Source organism: Acomys minous (assembly GCF_964271855.1).
Source record: "Acomys minous genome assembly, chromosome: 8".
In the NCBI taxonomy this organism is placed as follows: Eukaryota; Metazoa; Chordata; class Mammalia; order Rodentia; family Muridae; genus Acomys; species Acomys minous.
Window position 1 is genome coordinate 10,306,513 of NC_140489.1, and position 24,118 is coordinate 10,330,630.

General features: G+C 43.7%; 1 protein-coding gene across 1 annotated transcript in view; it reads right to left on the reverse strand.

The window, feature by feature from the left end:
- LOC311604176 (uncharacterized protein) overlaps window positions 1–24,118 on the reverse strand; it is a 62,447-nt gene that overhangs the window by 17,866 nt on the left and 20,463 nt on the right. The window contains exons 16-31 of the mRNA XM_084793674.1: window positions 23,720–23,849; window positions 22,969–23,083; window positions 22,150–22,275; window positions 21,393–21,518; window positions 20,549–20,674; window positions 18,950–19,923; window positions 18,275–18,352; window positions 17,793–17,907; window positions 17,063–17,138; window positions 13,969–15,238; window positions 13,788–13,868; window positions 11,609–11,688; window positions 10,847–10,936; window positions 7,763–7,867; window positions 7,474–7,661; window positions 2,945–3,034 (exon numbers count right to left, since the gene is read on the reverse strand). Of these exons, the coding sequence (XP_084649800.1) occupies window positions 19,836–19,923; window positions 20,549–20,674; window positions 21,393–21,518; window positions 22,150–22,275; window positions 22,969–23,054 (552 nt within the window). The 5' untranslated portion in view covers window positions 23,055–23,083; window positions 23,720–23,849 and the 3' untranslated portion in view covers window positions 2,945–3,034; window positions 7,474–7,661; window positions 7,763–7,867; ... (6 more) ...; window positions 18,275–18,352; window positions 18,950–19,835. The remainder of the gene's footprint in view (window positions 1–2,944; window positions 3,035–7,473; window positions 7,662–7,762; window positions 7,868–10,846; window positions 10,937–11,608; window positions 11,689–13,787; window positions 13,869–13,968; window positions 15,239–17,062; window positions 17,139–17,792; window positions 17,908–18,274; window positions 18,353–18,949; window positions 19,924–20,548; window positions 20,675–21,392; window positions 21,519–22,149; window positions 22,276–22,968; window positions 23,084–23,719; window positions 23,850–24,118) is intronic.

Consider the following 24,118-nt stretch of genomic DNA (forward strand, 5'->3'; position numbering starts at 1 on the left):
GGACATGCTCACACATGCGTGCATGCAGGTACAGCAAAGGCCAGAAAAGAGCATCAGACCCCCTGAAGGTGGAGATAGAGGTAGTTGTTAGTCATCCAACATGGGTGCTGGGAACCAATTCCTAGTCCTCTGTAAGCAGTCTAAGCTCTTAGCTGCTAAACCATCTCTCCATTCTCACAATTTTTTAATAAAAGACTCCATGAACAAAATTGAATGGAAAATGGAGAGGAGGGGAGGGAGAGGTGAATGCTGGTAGCATGAAAGAAAATTAAGAGTATAAAATTGAAGGAAACACTTAGTAATACTATAGAATCAGTCAAAAAGGTGCCTATATAATTGAGGTGCTTAGGGGAGGGGAGAAAGAGAGTGAGAAATTGGTTTATAGAATTAAAAGAGAAATTCTGGATCAAAAGAGTAAAAAAATGGATGAGCATATACCCAAATCAACATAGAGGAATGAAAATCTCATACAATGAGAGAAAACATGGAGATCCTACTCCATTTCTGTAAGATTAATGAATGGCAAGGGCTTAAGGCTTTTCACAATATTCCTGGAAGCTAAAAAGACAAGGCTTTTGTGTCCCTGATATTATAGGTACGGTGTTATTTGTCCCCACCTCTCTTATCCTGAGAGTTTCTTTACCTGGTTTTTTCATTCCCAAACCCATATATCTCTGAAAATCTGAGGGGAAAAGTTTGTAACCTAGAATTTTATACCTAGCTGATTTATCAATGTCAATGTGGACATTTCCTATCCAAATGTGAAAGGGCTCCAAAAGTTTACTTGTCATGAACCTTTTCTCTTACAATTTTAGAAAAATAGGAGTAATCCCCAAAATGAGTATCATGGTTTCTATAAAATCCAGGGACCCATGAAAGGGAGAGAAAAACCAAAGGAACCTACTATCCTCAGGAAGAGAAGATGGGAAGATCAAGATGGTGGCAGCAGCCTAAAGATGAGCTAGCCCATAAGAAGATAAGAAAGCTGACTCCAAAAAGATATCTCTTCAACACAATATACATATGTCTTAAACAATTCACATCCTTATATATACAAGAAGGCTATAAATTAGCCTGAGCTACATAAAACAAAATTGAACAACCAAAGACACACACTCTCTCTCTTTCTCTTCTCTCTCTCTCTCTCTCTCTCTCTCTCTCTCTCTCTCTCTCTCTCTCTCTCCAGAAGATAAAAAAAAATACTAACTAGGGAGGAGATAAAAACTCAGGACTACGCACATTGTTCAGCTTTGTGAGAATGTTCATAATCTTAGAGGGGTGTAAACTCTTGAGTATTGATCAAACCAGCATTTCAACAATAACCCATTGAGGGGATGGTGCAGGGGTGTATGCAGGGTGAAAACAAGTGCACATGTAAAAGAGAGATAAATGCTTGTCTTCAACAATAGAACAATCAAAGGAAAAAAAGGGGAAAAAAGCACACACACAAAGAAAGAAAATCAAGAAGCACAAAAACAAGAATGTTACTTAGCGTTGGGATGTTAATGTCAAGAGAATCAGTTGAAGCAGTTACAGGTAACTTAATATTCGGGTGGAGCCGGGAAGGTGGGAGGGTTGATGCTTCCCTGACAGTCTTGTAGAAGGATCTGGCTCTTAAAATGATGTGTATGCATGAGTTTGACAAAAAATACATAAAAACTAAAGGAATAATGAAAAGTGCAAGGAACCTGAGCTGGCAATTCAGATACAAATACCCCACAAAGAGGGCGGAAAAGTGCTCTGTGCTGCTGCGATAAAAGCCGCGGGGATGGAAATGGTGAAATGTCATGTTTTGACAAATTGGCAAAGGTTAAAAAACTCTGATAATTCCTAGAGCAGCAGGCACTTCTCTCAAACTAAGTCTGAAAATGGAACTGACAAAAAGTTTGCAGGGAGTGGTTTGACCACGTGCTCACACCTCCTGACAGAGCCAAGAGACTGAGCTGTGAGGGGGAGCATGGAAAGAAGGTCCCTAATGTATGCCACCCAGCTTTTTCATCTTCCTGCAGATGGACGCATATAGACAAGTGGTCAGTTATAGACGCTGAGTAGATTCCTTTGTGACCATTTAAAAAAAGATGGCAAATTACTGAATGGCATGGGGCAGAGTTAAGGATACATAAGCAGATGAGAAAAAATAGCAATGACAAGCTCAATTACAAACACACACACACACTCTCTCTCTCTCTCTCTCTCTCTCTCTCTCTCTCTCTCTCTCTCTCTCTCTATACATTATAGTTATAAACCAAAAACCAAACACTGTTAACCAAATGTTGGCAGTGGTTACCTTTGAGTGGTGTAGTCATGAAATTTCACCCTTCCTCCAATATTTTCTATGCGTTTTCATTGAACAGGATTTTTTTTATTAATAAGAAAACATTCTTTTCAAATATCATGTGTTAAATGTGACTTCTTAGCTCAGTATCTTTTAGAGGAGGACCCCAAATGGCTCTTGCTTCTGTGTTTCCCCATGGCAGTCTGTAGTTCAAAAAATGCAACGGACTAAAGATCAGGCTGGCTAGCAACTTGAATTATCCTGCCTCAGCCTCTCCAGAGCTGGGATCACAGGTGCATATCATGACACCTGGCTTGTTTGCATTATTTAAAAAAAAATAACACAGGCTAGGGAACAGAAGTTATCCTAAGCCCATTTCAAGCTGCCAGGGAGGATCCTGGTATGCAGTTAACAGTGATGAGCAGAGATGGGGCAATCGGGGACTTGTCTGGCCACTCCTGCCTTCCACTCAGAGACACCACTGCCAAAAGTAGCTAATACTACTCTCCAGGAGAAGCCAGTGTACCTGGCCTCCCCACAGGCAGCACACACTCCAACTCAGTTGGAAAGCTTATCTTTCAGAGCTTACACTCTAAACATCCACCCGACTAAGTCTGGCCTTGTCCGAGACACACGACATTGAGAGTAACCAGAAAAAGTGGAGCTTACCCAGTGAGACTGGCACTGCGCCCCTGGCATTTTTCCTCACATGAAGCTGGATCTGGCAACCAAGCCTCTACAGGCGCTGTGTTGGGGTACCTTTCAAGACAAAATAGGCAAGTCACGAAACAAAATCCAGCAGAGCATGCTTCTACGCTGTCTGCTCAGTTAGACCCAAAGGAACCCTGCACATTCTGAGATTGGGGGCTTCAGGAATGGAGAATCGAGTTTGGCCCATGTCCTGTCCCCAACTGGTCCTTAGCAGTGTATAATAGAGCTCTAAGGCCATCTCAGGGAGTGCAAACACGAGGTATGTGTGAAAATGATGAGCCGTCCCGTGCCAGGAGATTGGAGCACAAAGGCTGGTGGGGAGGGGTGGTGGGGAAGGGCGGTGGGGAGGGCAGCAGGATTTTTATGGAGTCCTCATTGCCATAGGCCATGGGGGCATCGCCCAGGAATCCTGACCTTGAGTGTATAGCCCAAAATAAAGGGAGAACTAGTGGGTGGAGGGTTGCTGAAAACGTAGCCTGGAAGGGACTTGGTGCAGAAGAAGGAAGTGTGGGTGGAGATGAAGGGGCCAGTCCAATGAACAGGACTGGCTAGGCCCCGCCCCCCGGCTCCCCCCCTGCCCCGCCCCGTACTTAGGGTTAGGATGTAGCACTACCATTACCATTTACCATCTCTGAACTCAGGTGTACAGAATTGGACTGCTGAGAGCTTTTTAATGGCACCAGGCAACCTTAGTCCATGTCACCTTCACTTAAGGATTGAAGGACACAAACAGTCACCTGAAAGCCCATGCTGTGCCCTGAGATGAGAACACTAACGGGGACTTATGTCTGCAGAGGTCACTGCTTCCTATTCGGTCATTGTCCCATCCACTTGGTGACCACCATGGGTGTTTTCCACAGGCTCCTACATCTGAGAATCGAGGATCCAGAAACTTGCTTAGACCCTGGGTGTAGTATAGTTCTGGCTGCATCATTCCTGACCCAAGAGCTGAGCTCAGTGGCTCTCACTGCTAAGGAAGAAACGGGCTACTGTTAACGACAGGTGGGTCCTCTCTGAATCTGCTTCCACCGTCACAGAGGAAGCATGTGGGGGCTAGTGAGAGCCAATGACCAAGCTTTGGGGTGAAGTGAGCTCTGAGGGCCAGAGTGGGGCACAGGGTGATTCGGATTCTATACAAAATAAAGAAGGGAGCCCTGCTCTTGGGCTGTGACTCATGTGCACCACGATTTTGGAAAAATGCTATCTGGGACAGCTACTGGCAGGAAGGACTGTTCCAGATGTTTCTCTGCACAGCTCTCAGAAAGGTCAACTAAATCTGGGAGTTAGTTAAACTCTATTATTCCAGTGAGCAAATAATAAACATATGTTACAGTACAAATGGGATGGAAGCTTCTAGAAAGCAGGAGGCTCTGTGTGAAGACAGAAATGGCCAGGCCCCAAACAAGATGACTGCCTCTGAAGATGGCTGTGGAGAAAGGAGACACATCCCGGATGTTAAGACATCGGGGTTACTTCTGCTCATCTGAGCACTTGTTTTCTTTTTTCGGGGTGTGGGGAGGGCAATGGCGTACCCATACAGCACTGGTCACTGGTATGTCACAGGTGGCTACACTCACCCCCTCCCTCAGCTGCAGGAAAAGGGTGAAGTCTCACCAGGCCCTATTTCTTTTCTTTCTACCTTCTAAATCACCATTTCGCCCAGGAGAACTGGCCCATCTAGTGTAGACTCATTTTGCCCACCAACCTGGCACCTGGCTGATCCTTTACTCTCACTCAATACAGCCATGTTCTCAAGAAGAGGTGAAAAGGAGGTCGAGCCCCAAAAGAGGCCAGAAGACATCTAGCAAAGTTCCCAAGAGGCCGCTCTGCACAACCCCATAGCTTCAAAGGCTGTGCTCTCTGGGAACTGGCCCCTCCACACATTTCTCATGTGCAGGGCTTGGTCTGCTGAGGGTGCAGAATGGTGGGATTATATGGGGGGAAAAGTATATAGCATCCCGAGCGATATGTAGAACAAGTTAAACATAAAAGAAGGAGAATAGGGCCTAGACTGAGGGCAGAGCAAGGGGTCCTCGGAGACAGAGAACACTGTCCACATGATTCCCCTAAGAAGTCTGTGGTCTGACCTAGGGTTTTGTGTTTCTCGGAGATTTTCATAGGCAGGCCCATCACTAAATGAATCCAGGAGCTCAGAGATACCCAGTGTAGTGGAGATGAAGGGCACAGCTGCAGGGAGGGAGCCCGAAAGCTGGCTAGGGTCTCTGGCCACTGCTGATGCTGGGACTATGCTAAGAATGGGTTCTCATACCAGGGACAAGGATGACCTCTACATAACCATAAAAGATGATGGAGGGGGAATGTGTGAGTTTAAGGGAAAATAAAATATCATCAACTAGATCTAAAATTAAGAGCAAGTAAGTAAGAAGGAGGCTTGGAAGATACGGAAAAGCACACCCCAATCAGGCAGAGCCTGATCCCAGGCTCACTGGCACAGCACAGCACAGCACAGCACAGCACAGCACAGCACACAACAAAGAGCCTTTTGCCCAACAACAAAACGAAACCAATTTGTGTCTTAGAGATGAGTTCTGGTTCATCTCCAAGGATACACAAGGGTACCTTCCTGGGTGAGGAAAGAGAACACCACCGGGTCTCTGATCATTCCACCGATGGAATAGTGAGGCCAGTTCACACTGGTCCCATCCTACACCCAACCCAGGCTGGGCCAGATCTTCACACCCATTCACACCTATTCACACCCATTCACACTCATTCACTGCTTAGTGATTTTAAGACCAAGCTCCTTGATGGTTAGGGGAGGGTTGAAGCGTTTGCCAAAATCTTCAAGGAAGAGCTAGAGTGGGGAACACACTCTCTCCAGCACCATCAGGGAAGCACAACTAAACCACAAGGTCAGCCTTGCAAGTCGGCTATGGGCCCAGTGACAGGAGGACTTGTATTCAGCCTTCACTCTACTCCCCCTTTTCATCACATACGCTCTCCCAACTCCCAAGTCAGACTCAGCTATGGCCTGTGACCACAGGGTTTCACATTTTGAAAGAGACCTTTGGCAAAAAAGATTTGGTTCCAAGCCCTAGTCTGATTGCCCACATCCTGTCCAAACTTCTTGGGGGGAGTGAAATTTACTTAAGTAGGGAATAAAGTTCATGCCAGGCAACTTCAAGGATTAGGGTTACACATCTTCTAATGAGGCACAGGCAAAAGCAGAGCTGGATGTGGAGGGCAGACTCCAGCAGGGGGCAGGGACTGTCACTGTTTGGGGGATACAGGACCCGAGCCAGGCATGTACTCTGAAAACCTAGGATTGGCATACAACTGTGTGTGTTTGCCCTCGTTCATCTTTACCTTTCCCCAGCAATCTCCATGCTCAAGTTATGTACCAACTTCTGTTCCGGGCAGCAGAGCCCAGGGGCCATCAATTCCAAGCACCTCAGCCAAGGACAGCAGGGTCTGCTTGGAGTGGCACACACTCAAACAGGTCATGCGTGATCAAGGAGGTGTCTCTGAATATGTGTCAAATCTAAGGCCAAGTAATAGTCAGAGCCTGGGTGATGCATCTCAGGGCGAAGACTTGCTGCCAGTGGCAGTAGCCATGTTAATGATGGTGGTGGTGGTGGTGGTGGTGGTGGTGGTGGAAGTGATAGCGATTGTGGTATCCATGATGATCATGATGGTTGTAATGGTGGTACCACTGTTGTTGCTGTTGATAGTAGTGTCATGGTAGTAGTAGTGGTGGTTGTATTAAAGACAGTAGTAATGGTGCTCTTGAAGGTAATGGAATTGGTGGTAGAGGTGATGGTCATGTGGTTGTAGTGATGGTGGTGATGGTCATGTTGTTATCGATTGCGGTGATGGTCATAGTCAAGCTGAGATGCTATTGTTGTTGGTGTTGGTGATGGTCATGTGGTTGTTAGCGATGGCGGTGATGGTCATGGTCCTGGCAGCGATATGCTATTGTTGTTGGTGTTGGTGATCTCGGTGACGGTTTTGATGGTAGTGTTAATAGTAACAGTAGTGCTATTGGTGGTGGCTGTAGTGGTAAGCAGTAATAATTGTGATGAGAGTGATGAGAGCTGATGATGGCAACATTGGTGATGATGGTAGTGGTGGTGTCTATGCTGATGGTGGTAGCAGTGGTGATAGTGGTGGTAGTGGTAGCGATAATAGCATTAGTGATGATGGTGGAGGCAGTGGTGATGGTGGTGATGTAATGCCAAGAGAAACTAAGGCTGCTTTGAAGTTGTTGAATGCTGTAAGACTGATTGTTTTGTTTAGCAGAAAGTTCTCTTCTGTGTATGCGCCATGCTTAAAGCAGAGTTTTAGAGACTAGCCAACAGTCGTCACTGCTTGCCAAGCCTCAACATTCCAGGGTTACACACTGCCACAAGCACAGTCTGAGCTCTCCTTGTGGATGCTGAGAGGCACACTCAGATGGTAAACAATCAAATGAAATTAATCAAAAATTGAGAGTCGGGTGGGAAAACTTAGGAAGAGAGGGAGATTACCTGAGTTGGTCTGAAGAGGGTGGATGGCGGAAACTGAGATCAACTCTTCATGGCTGAGCTGTATCCCACATCATCACTCAGTCCAAAGGGAGGATGCAGAACCAGGAACATGGGCTAGAGTCCAGAGTCAGGAACCACCATGGTAGGAAAAGAAGAACAGCCAGGGTCAGGCACATGGCATTGCTAGACTAGTTGAAAGAAAAGAAGGAAGGGAAGAAGGGAGGAACCATGGGCAACACATCTTGGGCAAGCAGCCCATATAGAACAAAGAACGGTGCTGCCAACGTACTTTTTAAGTCTTCTGTTCTCTGGTAGAAGGGCGTGTTGTGCTTTGTTTTCTGGACGGTTCGCCTCATGTGCCATTCCTCTTAGAACTTGGTTGACCTCTCCAGTCCTAGACATAACCATAGCATCAGACAAATACAACCAAAATGATCAAATAAATATAGCCACTTTGGATTGGGAGGGGGCAGAAGAGGGATTCTTTTTTTTTTTTTTTAAGGGTATCTCTCCCAGGTGTGATGCTACACACAGGAAAAGCATGAATACCCTACAATAAGCTTCTGTAGAATGAACAAATCCTTCGGGAATCATCGTCCTGTAGCCGGGGCTTTACTGCGGGACGATGTTTCTCATTAAACCCAAAGAACCATGATTAGAAGCGAAAGGGATTTGGTTTGCTTGAAAAGGCAAGGCATGCGCCCACTCGGCAGAGGCATAAAAACAAGCCTCAGTTATTTTTGATCTCCTGTTTTGGCAGAGGCAAAGGTAGCTTTCGGGAAGACCCAGGGCTTCCATCCCACTATGCCAAGCCAGAGTTACCCAAGGATGGGCCAGTGTCCCGGGCAGTAAGAACTGCCAGTATCCTGTCTCATTATCTGGCACAGGAAGCTAGGCCCTGGCGAGAATCTGGTCTTGCAGGGAGGATGCCACAGACCATCTGACACATAGCACACTCTTCCAAAGAGCAGCTACCAGGCCATACTGGTTCTGCAAAAGCACATGTATTTTTAGTCATTTGCTCATTCATTCAGCAATAATTTACTGGGCGCCTACCAGGCTCAAGGCTGGGCAGGGGTTGGGGATAGAGAGAAGAATTTGACCCAATTCCCGGCCCTCAAAGCTCTTTAGTTCAGTGCTGACATGTAAACAAACACCCATGATAGAGAAAGCAGGGAGCACTGGCTCAAGTATTTACAACTGGATTGGAGCTGGGTGTGGTCATGCTCCTTGGAACAGCCAGAGAAAGAGTAGCTGTGAGTTCATTCATTGCCTCACGCCCGGCAGAGACAGCTGACTCACTCATGCAACAGCTCATTCACTTCTTCAGTCACTCACTCACTAGGACTTACTCTTTAATTACATACTTGCTGACTAATTTGCTCCCTAATCAATTCTTTTATTCATTAACTATGATATGTTCACTCAGCCATTCATTGGGCTTTCCACTCACCTATTCACTTATCACTTTTTTCAGTCACGTGTTTATTATGTACTTGTTATAGTGATTTTTCCTTTCATTGATTCACTCCGCCATACTTCATTCATTCATTCATTCATTCATTCATTCATTCAGGCAAACAGTGACTCTTCTCATGAACAGACCCAAACACTGACTCACTCACTACCTCACTTATTCCTTCATTAGAACCAAGGATCTACTCACCCATTCATTCATAAATCCATTCAAGAATTTGTGGACTGACTGATTCACTCAAGATTGCACATTCACGTCTCCCAGGGTGACTCATGGATGCGTTTGCCTTTCATTCATTTGCTCACTGGCTTTGTCTTTCATCACTCAGTCATTCCATGCTGGCTGCTTATTTACGTGTGCACTCACAGACTCACCATTCCTTCACTTACTTTTTTAACTTAGTCATTAATTAGTGCATTGTTGATCTGTTCTTGGCACAATCCTCCATATTTTCATGTCTTCATTCCTTCATTTTTTTCCCTCAAGAAATCTTTAATTCACTCACTCTTTTATTTGCTCTTTCTTTTTGTCATCATTTATTCATCTACTCACTCAACAAACATTTCATGCGCCCCTTGCAGTAAGTTGAAGTTGTGAACGACCTCACAGCATGGTAATGCCACCATTTATAAGGCAGCCAAGACTTAAAATTGAGCAGAGATCCCAATTCCACATTTCTGGACCACACATACACTTGGCCTGTTATATTGTTTGTGACTTGCTACTATGTAATCCCATAGCCACTGGATCAGGCTCCAGTATAACATCTGGGTTTGACACAAGGTTGTTCAAGGATGAAAGTCAATAGCCAATAACTATTGGGAAAAAAGTAACCCTTTTATATCAATTATTTTTTACCATTATCAAATACTAAGTTATCAGAAAAAAATTATGGAGTACTTGAGATTCCTAGCAAACTTGAAAAGACCTAAGCTCACTAGAATTTATGACTGAGATAGGCAAAAGTAACTCCTGTAAGTGCCATGAAAGAATATAAAACACATCTCATCAGTACATACAAAGTGGCTGTGTACACTGTGTTCTATTAAAACTCAGACAGGAAGACACTAGGTTCCTTCTGTAGATGTCAATGGCTAAGAACTGTAATCACAGTACTTAATCCCAACACATTTTAATTGCTGGCTCATGACTGGTCCACTTCCATTTTGCTTTTTAAAAGATTGGTTTACTAAATAATAATTGCAACAGTTCCACAAACTCATCAAAGTAAAAAAATAAAAACAAAAAGAACAAGTATTTAACATGTTTTTGGGGCTTCCTTTTACACAAATGCAACAGATTAAATCTTTTTGGTTAAATGGGTTTCAGAGAAAAAAATAGAAAAAATAGATTTGACCGTATCTGTTATTTCATGGTCAATTTTCCCATAGGAAAAAATCTCCACCACTTACCATTTTTTGGAGGTGGGTTTTTCCTTATTAATTTATTCACTCATTTTCAAAAATAAGATCAGCAGAAAATAGTTTATAGCCAAAGAGAGGACGAGGAATTGATTTTCTACATTTTTCTGTAGATTCCTTTAGTGGAACACATTACACTCCCCTAGTTAAACAAATCTTCCTTTTATGATACAATTGCAGGATGGGTGCTGTGTGGACACTGCACTTGCTTCTATTTCTCTTTTTTTTAAAAAAACAAGAACACAGTCTTAGCCTGCAATTAGAGGGGATCTGTGACCTCTGTTCCAGAATGTAGTCCAAACTTGTATAGGTCTCATTCATGCAAACAGACTGCCTGTAGCTTCTTAAGACCACCTGACCACTAGTGTATATGTCATCTTCTTTGATGATATGACACACAATGTCAACTTTAAATAGACAGGGGTCACTGTAACAAAAAGAAAAGGCAAGAATAGAAGCTTGGTCTACTACTCACCCAGACCTATACAGTCCCCCGGCCATACAGTCAGTGTTGGGACCTTCATCCTGATGCCATGAGGAAAGGAGCCCACGTGTGTCTGTTCTACTGAGTACAAAGTAACACAAAGAAGCACGAGTTGGCCTCAGTGTCAATCTACATGTTGCATTTATTTGTTCATTAACCTTCATCTATTTGTTTAACTTTTTTTTTCTATAATAAGTTAAATACCAAGGAACCCCCTAGCATTTCAAACCGAGTGGACCAAGATATTTCAGAACCGAATTAATAATTCTTTTTTTAAAAGTGGTCCACATACTGAGCTCTTTTTCCTTCTCCATCAATAGATTTACTGACTGAGACATTTACTCAGCCTCTGTACCAAAATCAATGTCTACAAGTCCTCACAAGCTCCAGGGGAGGTGGGGAGTTCTTAAACTTCCCTGGAGTCATTCTCCTCATGTTTCCTCACTACTTCCTTCATGCGACGGACCTCAGTCACTCATTGTGATCATGTCGTCCTTCAGATTCATTCCGTTCACATCATTAGCCCATTCGCATGTTGGTTGACACCTTCAATGTGCACGAGCACAGTCTGAGCCCACTTCCTAAGAAGCAGTCTCCATACGTCAAGAGGTGTTCAATGTCATTTGTATTAAATTGAATTGATTTTGGTTCATAATACATTAGCATCATCACAGACCATAAGGCCTATTATCATCTGTAAGACACAATAGAAACCATGAACTAATGGCCCAAACGAAGAACTTTAGCACTTACATTCTATGATATCCTCTCTTTCCGGAGGACAAAAGCAGAAATCTTCATGCATAGGAACTGACCAGCTGTGGCACAGCATCCTGGAGATCAGAAAGAGGACATTTGCAAATGGTAGTGCCTAGGTGCGGGGATGGAGGGTGTTGTATTTATACAGTACATATGTATGAAAATAAAAAAATTAAAAGACATATTAAATTTCCAGAGACTTAATTAAATACTGAAAGTATTCTTATCCTTACTTGTTTATTCTTTAAGATGATAAAAATCACTATTTTTACACTCTGGCAAAGATAATATAGCCACAGGCACAGGCTCTAACTTTGTGGTGGCCGTCAGCAAGCACACAGTGGTCACTCGTGGAAATGACGGGGTATTTTGTCTTATGATAAAATGGGTTCTGAACTTACAAAGAACCTAGAGTAATATTCTCACCCAGCCATCATGAGCTATTGACCCCTAGACACACAGCCAAGCCTGCTGGTCCATTAGCATCCCTCCCGCACCCTACCAGGGCTCTTCCTTCGGCACACGTGTTAGGAGTTAGACTGCAGCTTTCTCTGTCATATTAAAACCACTTCACTCTTTTCATTGGTTCCCATGGACTCACTTCTACTCAACACGAACACGAGCTCCATGGCTACTTCTCAAGTCTTTCTACGGACTCTGCCCTAACAGGGCATCCAGACTCCTACTGTGCTGGAAGTCCATAGTACAGGACACCTTCATCACCAGCACCACCATCGTGGGCTTAGGCTGCTTCTTGTGTTCGCCATCCATGTCCTCATGGGTTTATTGACCATGTAGCTGAATCAATCAGCTCACTACAAATAATCATGTAGCAATTACAAAAACGTGTGCTCCTTCTACCTAACTACTACCCAGAAGACTACCTCTATTTAAAAAATAAAAATCTGGTGATTTATTTATTTATTTTTACTTCCTGTATACTGGTGTTTTTTCTTCTCCCTTGCTTACATGTAGGTCTGTATGAAGGTGATGGATCCTGGAATTACAGACAGTTCTGATCTGCCACGTAGGTGGTAGGAACAGATCCTCTGGAGGAAGAGTAGGTGCTCTTAGGCACCCTCAATACTAATACCCAGGCCCCAATACCTCTATTCTTAATTAGCCTCAGTGCTGTATAATAATACAATGTAAAGATGCTTTCTATTTAGTCCATTTTTACAGTTAGGTCAGAGTGTCTTCTAAATGATTCTAATTCACACTTAAAAAATAATTTTGTAGGATCAGGTGTGGTGCTACATGCCTGTAATCCCAGCACTCTGGGAGGCAGAGATAGGCAGGTCTGTGAGTTCAAGGCCAGCCTGGTCTACAAAGTAAGTCTAGGACAGCAGGGATACACAGAGAAACCCTTTCTTGAAAAGCCAATTACTACTACTACTACTACTACTACTACTACTACTACTACTACTACTAATACTAATAATAATAATAATAATAATAATATTGATGAAAAAATCAAGAAAATAATCTTAGCTGGCAATAGTCACAGGGCTTGCCACACTCACAACACATACACTCACCCAGACATCTGACCAAAGAATGGATCAGCACAACTTTGTCCTTTGGGGAATACAGAGCAAAAAGATCACTAACAAGAGTGACACCTCATTTGCACTGGTCATTGTATTTGATCTTTCATTAGTCAGTCAATTAGGCAATTGGGATGCTTTTCATTTGATTCTCCTGTGTAAACAAGCAGCACCAGTCAGTCTTCTACCTGGTGCTCTGAGAAATGTCTCATAGTCTAGTGAGGTTTATTTCTACTCATTAGTAACTATCTATTTGGTTGCTGACTCTTTCCTTGAACAGCCTGTAGAATTAGCTTCAAAATGCGTCTTGAGAAAAGCAAAATTGAAACCCTTATATCTTCCTGATCAATGTCCAGGGTGGGGGTGGGGGTGGGGGTGGGGGTGGGGTGTCTGCATTGCTTCTATGTTGGACCTCAGTTTCAGAAACACACGCATTCATCTTTCAGACAACACAGAGAGACCTGAGGAACCCAGCATGAACACTGGTCTCTTTCCATTGCTATCCTCTTTAGTTGTTAACTCATTAATTTACCATGGGCAACTTTTAAGAAGTATGGCCCACAGAAACCAAAGCCTTTGCTATTGCTATAAACAGTTATGGACTCATTTTGAAAAGTGTGTCTTACCGTTACAGTGCTCAGGTTTTCATATGTGGGCCTTCAAATGGAATGCATCATGTCCTTCACGCATTAGAAACTGGCTTTCTGCTATTAAATAATGACAGAGAGTAAGATCGTGATATAAATATCATATTTGAATATAGCTCTAACAAAACTACTCAAAGGCAAAAATTTATCTAATACTTACCTTGGCCTCCAGGAGTGAATAAGGAACTTTTCTTCCATTAGGCTATTCAAAGAGATAAAAAGTAGAAGCCATGACAAAGAAAATATTATTTTTTACTCTCCACTGAGTGCTGCTTTTCAGCTTTTATTAACAATCATTAATTGATAGTGTACTTATTTCCTTTATTATTAAAAGAAAAATGAAGAATTTTGAACTCCCCTTATTCCAGAAATAGAAAACTTCTATAATTTATACTGTTGGTGTTATCATAGCCAATGAGGTGGTAGTTATGTAAGTAAATAATGATTTCAAAATCCACTGATGGTATTTTTGCTTCATCATATAGTTTTAATTTTTGACATTGCCAAATTTATGTTTTTAATTTATTTGCTTACTACTCGCCCTGGCCCAAGTATGAAAGCATAATAAAATGAATAAATACAAACTCTAAAATGTCATGTGATCCAAGTCCTGACACTTTTCAAGAGAATCATATGAATCAAAGAATGCACTGCTGATCTCTGGGGATGTTCATGAGAATTCCATACGTGTATCCATTCATGACTCCTACACCACCCTGGTCATCACCGATCAAGGACTTGTTTTATTTCTCTCTTCTTCTCTGCTGGTAAATCATCATCTCACTATTAATGTCAGCTCTATGAATTTCACAAGACAAAGAACAGCCCTTCTGGGTCTGGAGAGACAGCTCAGAGGGTAAGAGCACTAGATGCTCTTTCACAAGTCCTGAGTTCAGTTCCCAGCAACCATATGGTGGCTCACAACCATCTATAATGAGATCTGATGTCCTCTTCTGTCGTGCAGGTGTATACATAGGGAAAACACTATACATAAATAAATAAATCTTTTAAAAAAAAAAGAACAGCCCTTCAAATCCTAATTTGGATACAGAGCTACCGCAAAGTTGGTGTACCTATTTTATCAATTATCTTCCATTTTTCATGTTTACCTTATCAATAGACTTTGTGTCAACCCCCTACCGGCCACTAGCATAACATTGCCCACTATTAGGTATATTACACACTTTATTACAATACAATGATTATCTTAAGCAAACCACACAAACCAAGACGAGAATGCTGTTTTCAACTCACATCCCACGTGTGCTTCTTCTCAGAAAGCCCAGTGCCCTTGACTGGGTGATAGATCCTTGAGTCACATGGTCACTTCACTTTGAGACGTACCTCACAGAGACTATAACAAAATTAAGACATCTCACTCTTTATCCTTGCATTGCAGATTTCTGGCCCAGCGAATCATTACGTGGAGTCTTTTATAAGAAAATAAATAATTTCATTCTAGCTATCATAACAATTTGAATACTCTCTTAGTTATACTGTCCATGCGTCAATAGCTACAGAGGTAAGCAGAGTGATTTTCTCCTTGAATTTTACTACTTCCGTTGTATATTTGTAGTTCTCTGACCTTGTCATATATTTTTTTATAACTATACAATGACTAACTATACTTCTTGCTTTTGTTTATATATTTATTTATTCCCATATTGACCAGTCATGAAAATATATAAATACAAAGGTTAAAAAAAAAAAGAACTACATTGTATATTCCTGAGATCTAGGCATATGACCATTTCAAACACAGACATAATGTGCTATGCAACCTTTGTAATGGAGCTCAGAGCATGTAAATATGCCCGTCGTACATATTCATATCCTACCAGTGGTCGTCATTGACCCAAGGCTGACCACTATTTCATTGCTTTATACCTTGCTTATTCATAGATGCATGGATATGTCACAGATAAGTGTTAAGTCCTACAATTCATAAAGTGGCAAGAACAGAATTGATATTCCTAATCTGTACTGAGAGTATTTTTGTATTCATAGTAATTCCTCCAGGTTTTTATAAACGTATACTCAATAGAAGACTTAATGTCCATCCTTGATCTATCAACGAGATACAGTTGGCCAGCAGTACTCATGTATTTTACAATAATGCATTGAATACTGTTTGGGTTTTGTTGTTGTTGTTGGCGTTGGCGGTTTTTGACACAGGGTTTCTCTGTGTAGCTCTGGATCTTCTGAAAGCTGCTTTGTAGACCAGGCTGACCTTGAACTCAGAATCTGCCTGCCTCTGCTTCCAGAGGACTAGGATGAAAGGCATGAGCCACTACACTGGCCAACATAAAGCACTGAATGCTCTTAAGCAAATCAACCCAAAAACTGAACCAAAAATCAGTGCAATGGAAACAGAGACACTGATGATGGATGATACTCCAATCACGCTGTACGTCCCTTCTGGGGACTACTGAGTAGAGAAGATAACAGCACTAATACTGTCTCATTAATGACTTTCACTTCTCACCTACCAGTAGCCACTAGGGCAACCATTTTTGAAGCATATTGAATCTTAATGGTCAAAAATATGAAAAATTTCAAACTTGCTCAGAATGTGGACATTATCTATAAAATTTACATAGTTAATGTCACCATTAGGAAACATAATTTTTAAAAGATGGAATAATATATTCCGTATATACTAATGTATTTCTTGGCTCTCTTCGTATTTTGAGAATTAGACAATGCTTTGCCCATTTTACTTTTACTTATTTGTAAAAGTGATTGCTTGATTTTCACATTGATATAATTTAAAAAAAACAGCAGAGAAAAATGAATATATTATGCAGTCCTGCAATCTTTCTACAGAAACACTAGAAAATAGGAAGTGGATTATATTTCTTCTTCAGTAGGTCTCCGAATTCCAGACATGTAGTCATCCATGAGACTCCTGTACACCAGTGATCGTTATCAATTATGACTGTTTCTTTCTTTTCTAATCACTCCTCTTCCAATGTCTGTTAATTAGTTCAACAATTGACTAATAATAATTTCAGTACCAATTTATTCAAACAGCTCTACAAAAAAATTTCTTATTCCTATTCTGTGTGAAATTGCTTTAATCTTAATTAACTATCCTCAGTGTTTCATAAATAATTAACAACCGCCATTCACTTCTGTAGCTTTCACTGGTATGGGGCGGCCATCATTGATGTCACGTTATACCGTTCAGCCACATGTTGAGTTCTGCTAAGCAAACCACCAAACTTGAAGAAAGAGTCCTTGTCATTACTCACAGTGGTCTCCGCCCAGCACTGGCCGTGACGTCAGCAGAGCTCCTAGCCATGGAGGTATTGTAAAGTCAGCAAAGGCCTCAGAAATGCAAAACAGAAGAGATAAAGACAAAATTCAGATGTTGCTATTGACCTATGATCATGACTGTTACTCAGCCATAGGTAACAATTTGGAAGAGGACGATATCTATGTAATTAGCTCTTAAATAAACTATGGCAAGCTTAGGACTGTTTCAGACATCATACAGCTACACTTTAGATTGTAATTTCCATCATTTGCTGAAGAGAAGATATGTATAACTCCTATTTGACCTAAAAAGCACGTCTTGTTCATCATGTATTCTTACAACTGGGTCACACTTTATTTGTAGACTTATTAATTTTTGCATTCACCCAAGTACAAGAACAGCAGAAAATGCATACACATGAGGACCAAAGTCAACTCCACCTCTAATGGAGACCTCTGGACTTCATAATGGACCTCAGAATCACTATTTGTAACTCATATATGCCACCAGTGGTCATGATCAATCCAAAATTGGCCCTACTTTTCTCCATTCATTTCTATATTGTGCATATAAATACATTCATTTTAATAACTTTTTTAACATTTAATAACCTTTTACACATAAGCATAATCTAATATACTATTTTATACTAATTCTATATATATTGGTGGTTATACTTAAACTAATAAAAATTTATTTCATGTCCTAGTAACATAGAGACTAACCTTCCACAAACTATCAAAACCACGGCACGAACGTTGGCTGGATCCCACATTGTCACAAGTAACTGAGGGGCTGGAAGCCATTGAAGACGAGTAAGTCCCCTTAGGAGAGACAATTCTAAGGACCACAGAGCAAAGCAGATGACAAGACAATAATACCACTGTTAGCAACCTTCATGAAGACATTTATCTTCTCTTTTGGATGTTGGTATTTCAGGCACATAGTCTGTGTGTAAGTCAAATTAACCCCCACCCCTGCAAAAAATTAAATCTAGGAGTCTAATTATTCCTAAGCTGTGCATGGAATTTCTCTAATATGCCCACCACATGAATAAACACACTAGTTAACAAATTTGCATTACAAATGGACAATTTCATGTAGCCCCCCCCATCTACCATTAGTATCCAGATCGTCATAACTAGCTACACTATACATTGTTTAAATGCTACATTAAAGCACTTGAACAGAGACTCCTGTAACTCACGCCAGCGTCATTCTCCTCCTCAGCAGGCTGCAAATGGAGCTCTTGACCGTCCAGGATGCTCGAATCACAAGGTCTATCCTGAGTACATAGAAGAGAAGAGAAGAGAAGAAGGGAGGGGTGGAGGGGGGAGAGAGGGGGGAGAGGGGGGAGGGGGGAGAGGGAAGGGAGAGAAGGGAAATGAAACTATGGGAAAGCTAGATTTGGTCTTTGGTTTCAATTTTGAAGTTAAAACGATCACTGTATTATTAATGCTATGCATGCTACTTATGAAGAAATACATAATATTATTATGAGTTTTTATCACTACAGGTCCATGTGTGAGTCTAGAGTAAGAAGCTGTCACAATGGGCTCTCTGGTGTCAAAATGCTATCAAGGGCAATCTCAGTGAGAGGAAATGTCTGCACGGACAGCAGACAGCCAGACTATCTGGGAAACAGAAAGAGAAACAGAAAGGAGCACAGAGAAACTGGTACGACAAAGCCAAAATGTTAGAGAACTCCTAAGAGTGGCCAGAGCTTCCACTTGAGAGAACTGGGTATCTGAAGCACTTTTGATGAAGTTCGTGTTAACGTTAAACTGGCTCAGAGCAAGGGCACTTATTATATGGAAATACTACTTATTGATTGAAGTCCACAATCGATATGAAAGTAAACTTTAAAATAACAGTCAGATACCTGATATCCATGGTGTGGGTTCTCAATCCCAAAACAGAGACGCGACCGCACAGGACAGCCATTTCCAAGGGGTACAGGGCAGAGAAGGGAGACAGTGCTGAGACTCTGGAGGCTAGCACCTCTGACCTCTACACTTAGGAAGCCTAGGCTTTTAGGCTTCACCTAAGGCTGTTCCTGTCTGTCTCTTCCTTCTCCTCCCAGGCCAGATTAATATCTTGCCATTCACCAGGAAAAATAGCTGTCCTCAGATAAACTATACTGTCCTGCATTGGGTCAGCAGCTCAGCTCCCGCATCTCTTGAAATGGCCCAGAATGTCAAAGCTGTGGAACTGCACACAGCAGAACAGCGTATGGTCCCACCCGCTTTCCCCAACTCTATCAACCACCCTTTAGCACCACCTCTGCTAAAGGAAACAGGTCAGGTTGAGTCAGGAGAAAAGGTCAGAAGAGTGACCCTGCTCAGCCTAGACGCAGTTTATAAAGGCTATTACTTCATAGTGGCACAATGAGGTGGTTCTCTGTTTGATCTCAGATTTCTGTACACATGGCAGTCATGGAGAAACACTCAGATGCCACCAAATCTCATCATCAGTACCTAGTTGGGCGCCTCTCTCTCTCTCTCTCTCTCTCTCTCTCTCTCTCTCTCTCTCTCTCTCTCTCTCTCTCTCTCTCTGGAGCCATCTGAATGGGCTCACTCAGTGGCCAGTGTGGGGCCACTTGGGGGACCACACTGTAGGAGACTACTACCCTGTGCTGGGTCACCTGGATGCCTTCTCTGCTCACTAGCACTTAGATAACTCTCTTCAGTGTTCTACTTCACTGACACCACTTTGAGAACCTCCTTACCTATGAGACGGTGCCCACAGGAGGATCAACACTGGAACCCTCAGGCAGCCATGGGCTTTGGACTGTGGCTTTGGCATCCCAGAAGCTCTCCGTCACAGCAAACCTCTGCCATCACTTGGGTCACCTCGCTAGAGGGCAGAAGGAAAAGAAAGAAATAGAAACATTGAGACTACCTCTCAAGATTTGCACAGGATTCTTACTTGTCAGAGGTGGTGCATGTGCTGTTCCAGGCTTTCTCTTTAAGGGAGTGGCTGTGGGCTTCCCTCATATTCAAGTACATTTTTCAAGCAGATGCTGACTCAAATTCCGAGGCAGACCACTGGCTGTGCTACCCTTAACTCTTGGTAATATGATCAAAGAGCCCTCAAGCTTCGCCTCACACCACAGGTCCACAAGGGACGGGCATATGCCTATGGCCTCCATCCACAGCTTAGCTGGAAGGCGGGCATGGAGAATGACCTCAGATCTCTGGATACCTGGCGTTCACGGATATCACTCAAACGCCACCAGATCTCATCATCGGTCGTGGATGGGGGCCCCCTCTCTCTCTGTCTAGCTGCAAGATTTCAATTCTCATGCGGTGCTGAGGGGAGGGCTCTGATATCAGCATATTAGACTCTGCTGTGTGTGGAACTCTAAGGAGCACCCATCAGTAATCACTAGCTAATGCACCAATTGCACCAATGCATCCATGCGCAAACATGGACGTGCCTCTGCACTCATGCAAGAACACTCTCGTGCCACTGCACATACCTGCCCAAGAAAGATCCAGATGTTGCCTCTTCACGTGCAGTGAGTGCCTCTGGGCTGCTGTGATGACGGAACCATGGGGTAGGTTCTTGACCAGGCAATGGGACAGCATCAGTCTGGACACACTTCCTGAAGAGTAAAGAGCAAAGCAGGGTGAGACCATGTTGAGACTCGTAGACAAGCACTCTGTGCCCTCCATATTTAGGAACCTGGGCTCATAGGCTTCAACTAGGCTATACATTTTTCTTCCTTCTCCCAGGTCAGACTAATTTCTCGCAATATGCTGTGAAAAATGGCTGACCCTTGGTTATGCTATGGTATCACTCATGAGGTCAGCATTTCAGTGCTCCTATCTCAACATGCCCCTCGGAGTGGCCAGACTGTGCCTAGCTCACGCAAATACAGCTTACGGTCCCAGCCTCTTTAAGCCACCCCTGCCTACCTGAGAGACACATCTCCCGGGCTAACAGACATTAGTCCAGTTCAGTCAGGAGCAGAGAGGTCTCAAGAGTGACCCTGCTCTATCCAGACTCTCTCTGTATGGGCTTGCACTCAAGTCGGCCCAACTGAGGTGGGTTCTGTGTCTGACCTCAGATTTCTGTTCTCATGGCTGTCATTGAGAGACACTCAGACGCCACCAGATCACATCATCGTTCCCAGGATGGGTCCCTCTCTCTGGATCGATTAGGATGGACTCACTCAGTGGACAATGTGGACTCAGGGATCACATGGTAAGAGACTACTACCCTGTGCTGGGCACCTGGATGGCTGCTCTTGCCACTTGCTCTAAGTTAACTCTCTTCAGTGTTCGGATTAAGCACCAGCACTTTGAGGAGAAACTCCTTACCTGTGAGCCGGTGCCCAGGGGAGAATAAACAAGGAGCCCCTGGCCTCGACGGGCTCAGGACTATGGCCATGGCATCCCAGGATCTCTCCATTACAGGAAACATCTGCCGTCACTTGGGTCACCAATCTAGAAGGCAGAAGGTAGAGAAGAGAAGAAATATTAACCCTTGCTCTCGGTTGGCCCAGGATTCCTACATGTCTGGGTGTAGGGGGTGCTGCATAAAGGATTTCTCAATAAGGGTGTGTGTGTGGCCTTCCCTCATATTCAAGAAGATTTACAAGCCCAGGCTAACTCAAATTCCAAGGCAGACTACTACCTGGGCTACCCTTGACTCTTGGTAATATGATCAAAGAGCCCTCAAGCATCACCTCACACCACAGGTCCACAAGGGACGGGCATATGCCTATGGCCTCCATCCACAGGTTAGCTGGAAGGCGGGCATGGAGAATGACCTCAGATCTCTGGATACCTGGCGTTCACGGATATCACTCAAACGCCACCAGATCTCATCATTGGTCGTGGATGGGGCCTCCTCTCTCTCCCTGTCCAGCTGCAAGGCTTCACTTCTTATGGGGTGTTGAGAGGAGGGCTCTGATATGAACATACTAGACAGCTGTAATAAGGAGCTGCCATTAGCACCACCTATGAATCATTACTAATTTATACACTGATTACACCTATGCACTTGTGCCCTAATAATTCAGCACATTCCTGCCACTGCACTCATGCATCAACACTCATGTGACCATGTGCATACCTTACGTCTGGTGGCCAAGGGACAATCCAAGTGTTGCCTTCCAGCAGGGCTCTGGAGTGAAGAGTGAAGAAACCATGGGATGGGTTCTTGACCAGGCACTGGGGAACACCCATGGGGACAGCCTTTCTGAAGGGTACAGAGCAGAGCAGGGAGAGACAACGTTGAGATTCTGTAGACCACCATGCTGTGCCCTCAGAATTTAGGGTGCCTAAGCTGTGCCTGTCTCCTTCTCCTCCCAGGCTAGACTAATTTCTGGCTATTTGACAGGAGAAAAGGCTGGACTTCGGCAAAGCTACGCTGTCCTTTGTGGGGTCAGGAAGTCACCTCACCCATCTCTCAACATGCATCTTGAATGGTCCAGCCTGTGACTTTGACCACCAAGAACAGCAGATAGTCCCACATGCTTAAACCAACTCTGCCTATGCGCCCGCCATGTTTCCTCAGCTAACGGAAATTAGTGCAGTTCATCCAGGAGCGAAGGCCACAACATTGACCATGCTCTGCCCAGACTCAGTCTACAGAGGCTTGGCCCAACTGAGGTGGGTTCTGTGCTGACCTCAGATTTCTGTTCTCACAGCTGTCATCGAGAGGCACTCAGACGCCATCAGATCTCATCATCGGTCTCGGGTAGAGCCCCTTTCTCTGGAGCCATCGAGATGGGCTCCCTCATTGACCAGTGTGGCAGTCTCGGGAGACCACACTGTAGGAGACTACTACCCTGTGCTAGGGCATCGGGACGCCTGCTCTTCTGGCTTGCACTAAGCTAATTCTCTTCAGTTCTCTGCTTTACCACCAGCACGTTGAGGAGAAAGTCCTTACCTATGAACAGGTGTCCACAGGATGATCAACGCTGGCCACCATGGACTCCGGATTATAGCTATGGCATCCCAGGAGCTCTCCGTCATAGCAAACCTGTGTTATCACTTGGGTCACCCTAGAGAGCAGAAGTAAGAGAAGGAAATAGAAACATTGAGACTTGTTCTCAAGGTTGGACCAGGACTCCTACATATCAGGGGCGGTGCGTGTGCTGTGACAGGCTTTCTCTTTAAGGGAGTGTATGTGGCCTTCCCTCATATTCAAGTAGATAGTCGAAGCCAAGGATTACTCAAATTCCAAGGCAGACCACGAGATAGGCTAAATTTGACTCTCATTAATATGATCGACGAGTCCTCAAGCCTTTGCCTTACACCACAGGTCCACAAGGGACGGGCATATGCCTATGGCCTCCATCCACAGGTTAGCTGGAAGGCGGGCATGGAGAATGACCTCAGATCTCTGGATACCTGGCGTTCACGGATATCACTCAAACGCCACCAGATCTCATCATCGGTCGTGGATGGGGGCCCCCTCTCTCCCTGTCTAGCTGCAAGGCTTGACTTCTTATAGAGTCTGAAGAGAGACCTCTGGTCTCAGCATACTAGACTCTACTGTATTGAGACCCCTAAGGAACTGCCATTAGAACCACCCATCAATAATCACTAACTATTGCACCAATTGCACCAGTGCCCTATTGCACCAACAGGTTCATGGCACTGCACTCATGCATGAACATTCTTGCCACTGCACGTACCATTCATCCGGTGGCCAAAAAAGGTCAACATGTTGCTTCTCAGTCCACAGAGCTCTGGGATGTCACAGTGATGGATCCATGGAGTGGACTTCTTTCAGGCACATAGGCACCATCTGCTGAGACAGCCTTTCTGCAATGTGCAGGGCAGAGAAGGAGGAGACAATGTTAGGACTCTGTAGGCAAACAAACCACACCCTCTGCATTTAGGGAACTTAGACTTATTGGCTTCACCAAGGGCACACCTGTTTCTTCCTTCTCCTCCCAGGCAAGATAAATTCCTTGCCATTTGCCACGAAAAAATGGCCGACCAGTGGTTACACTACGGTGCCATATATGGTGGGGCAGCATCTTAGCTTTCCCACCTTTCCACACACCCCTCTGAGTGTCCAAGGTGTGGCA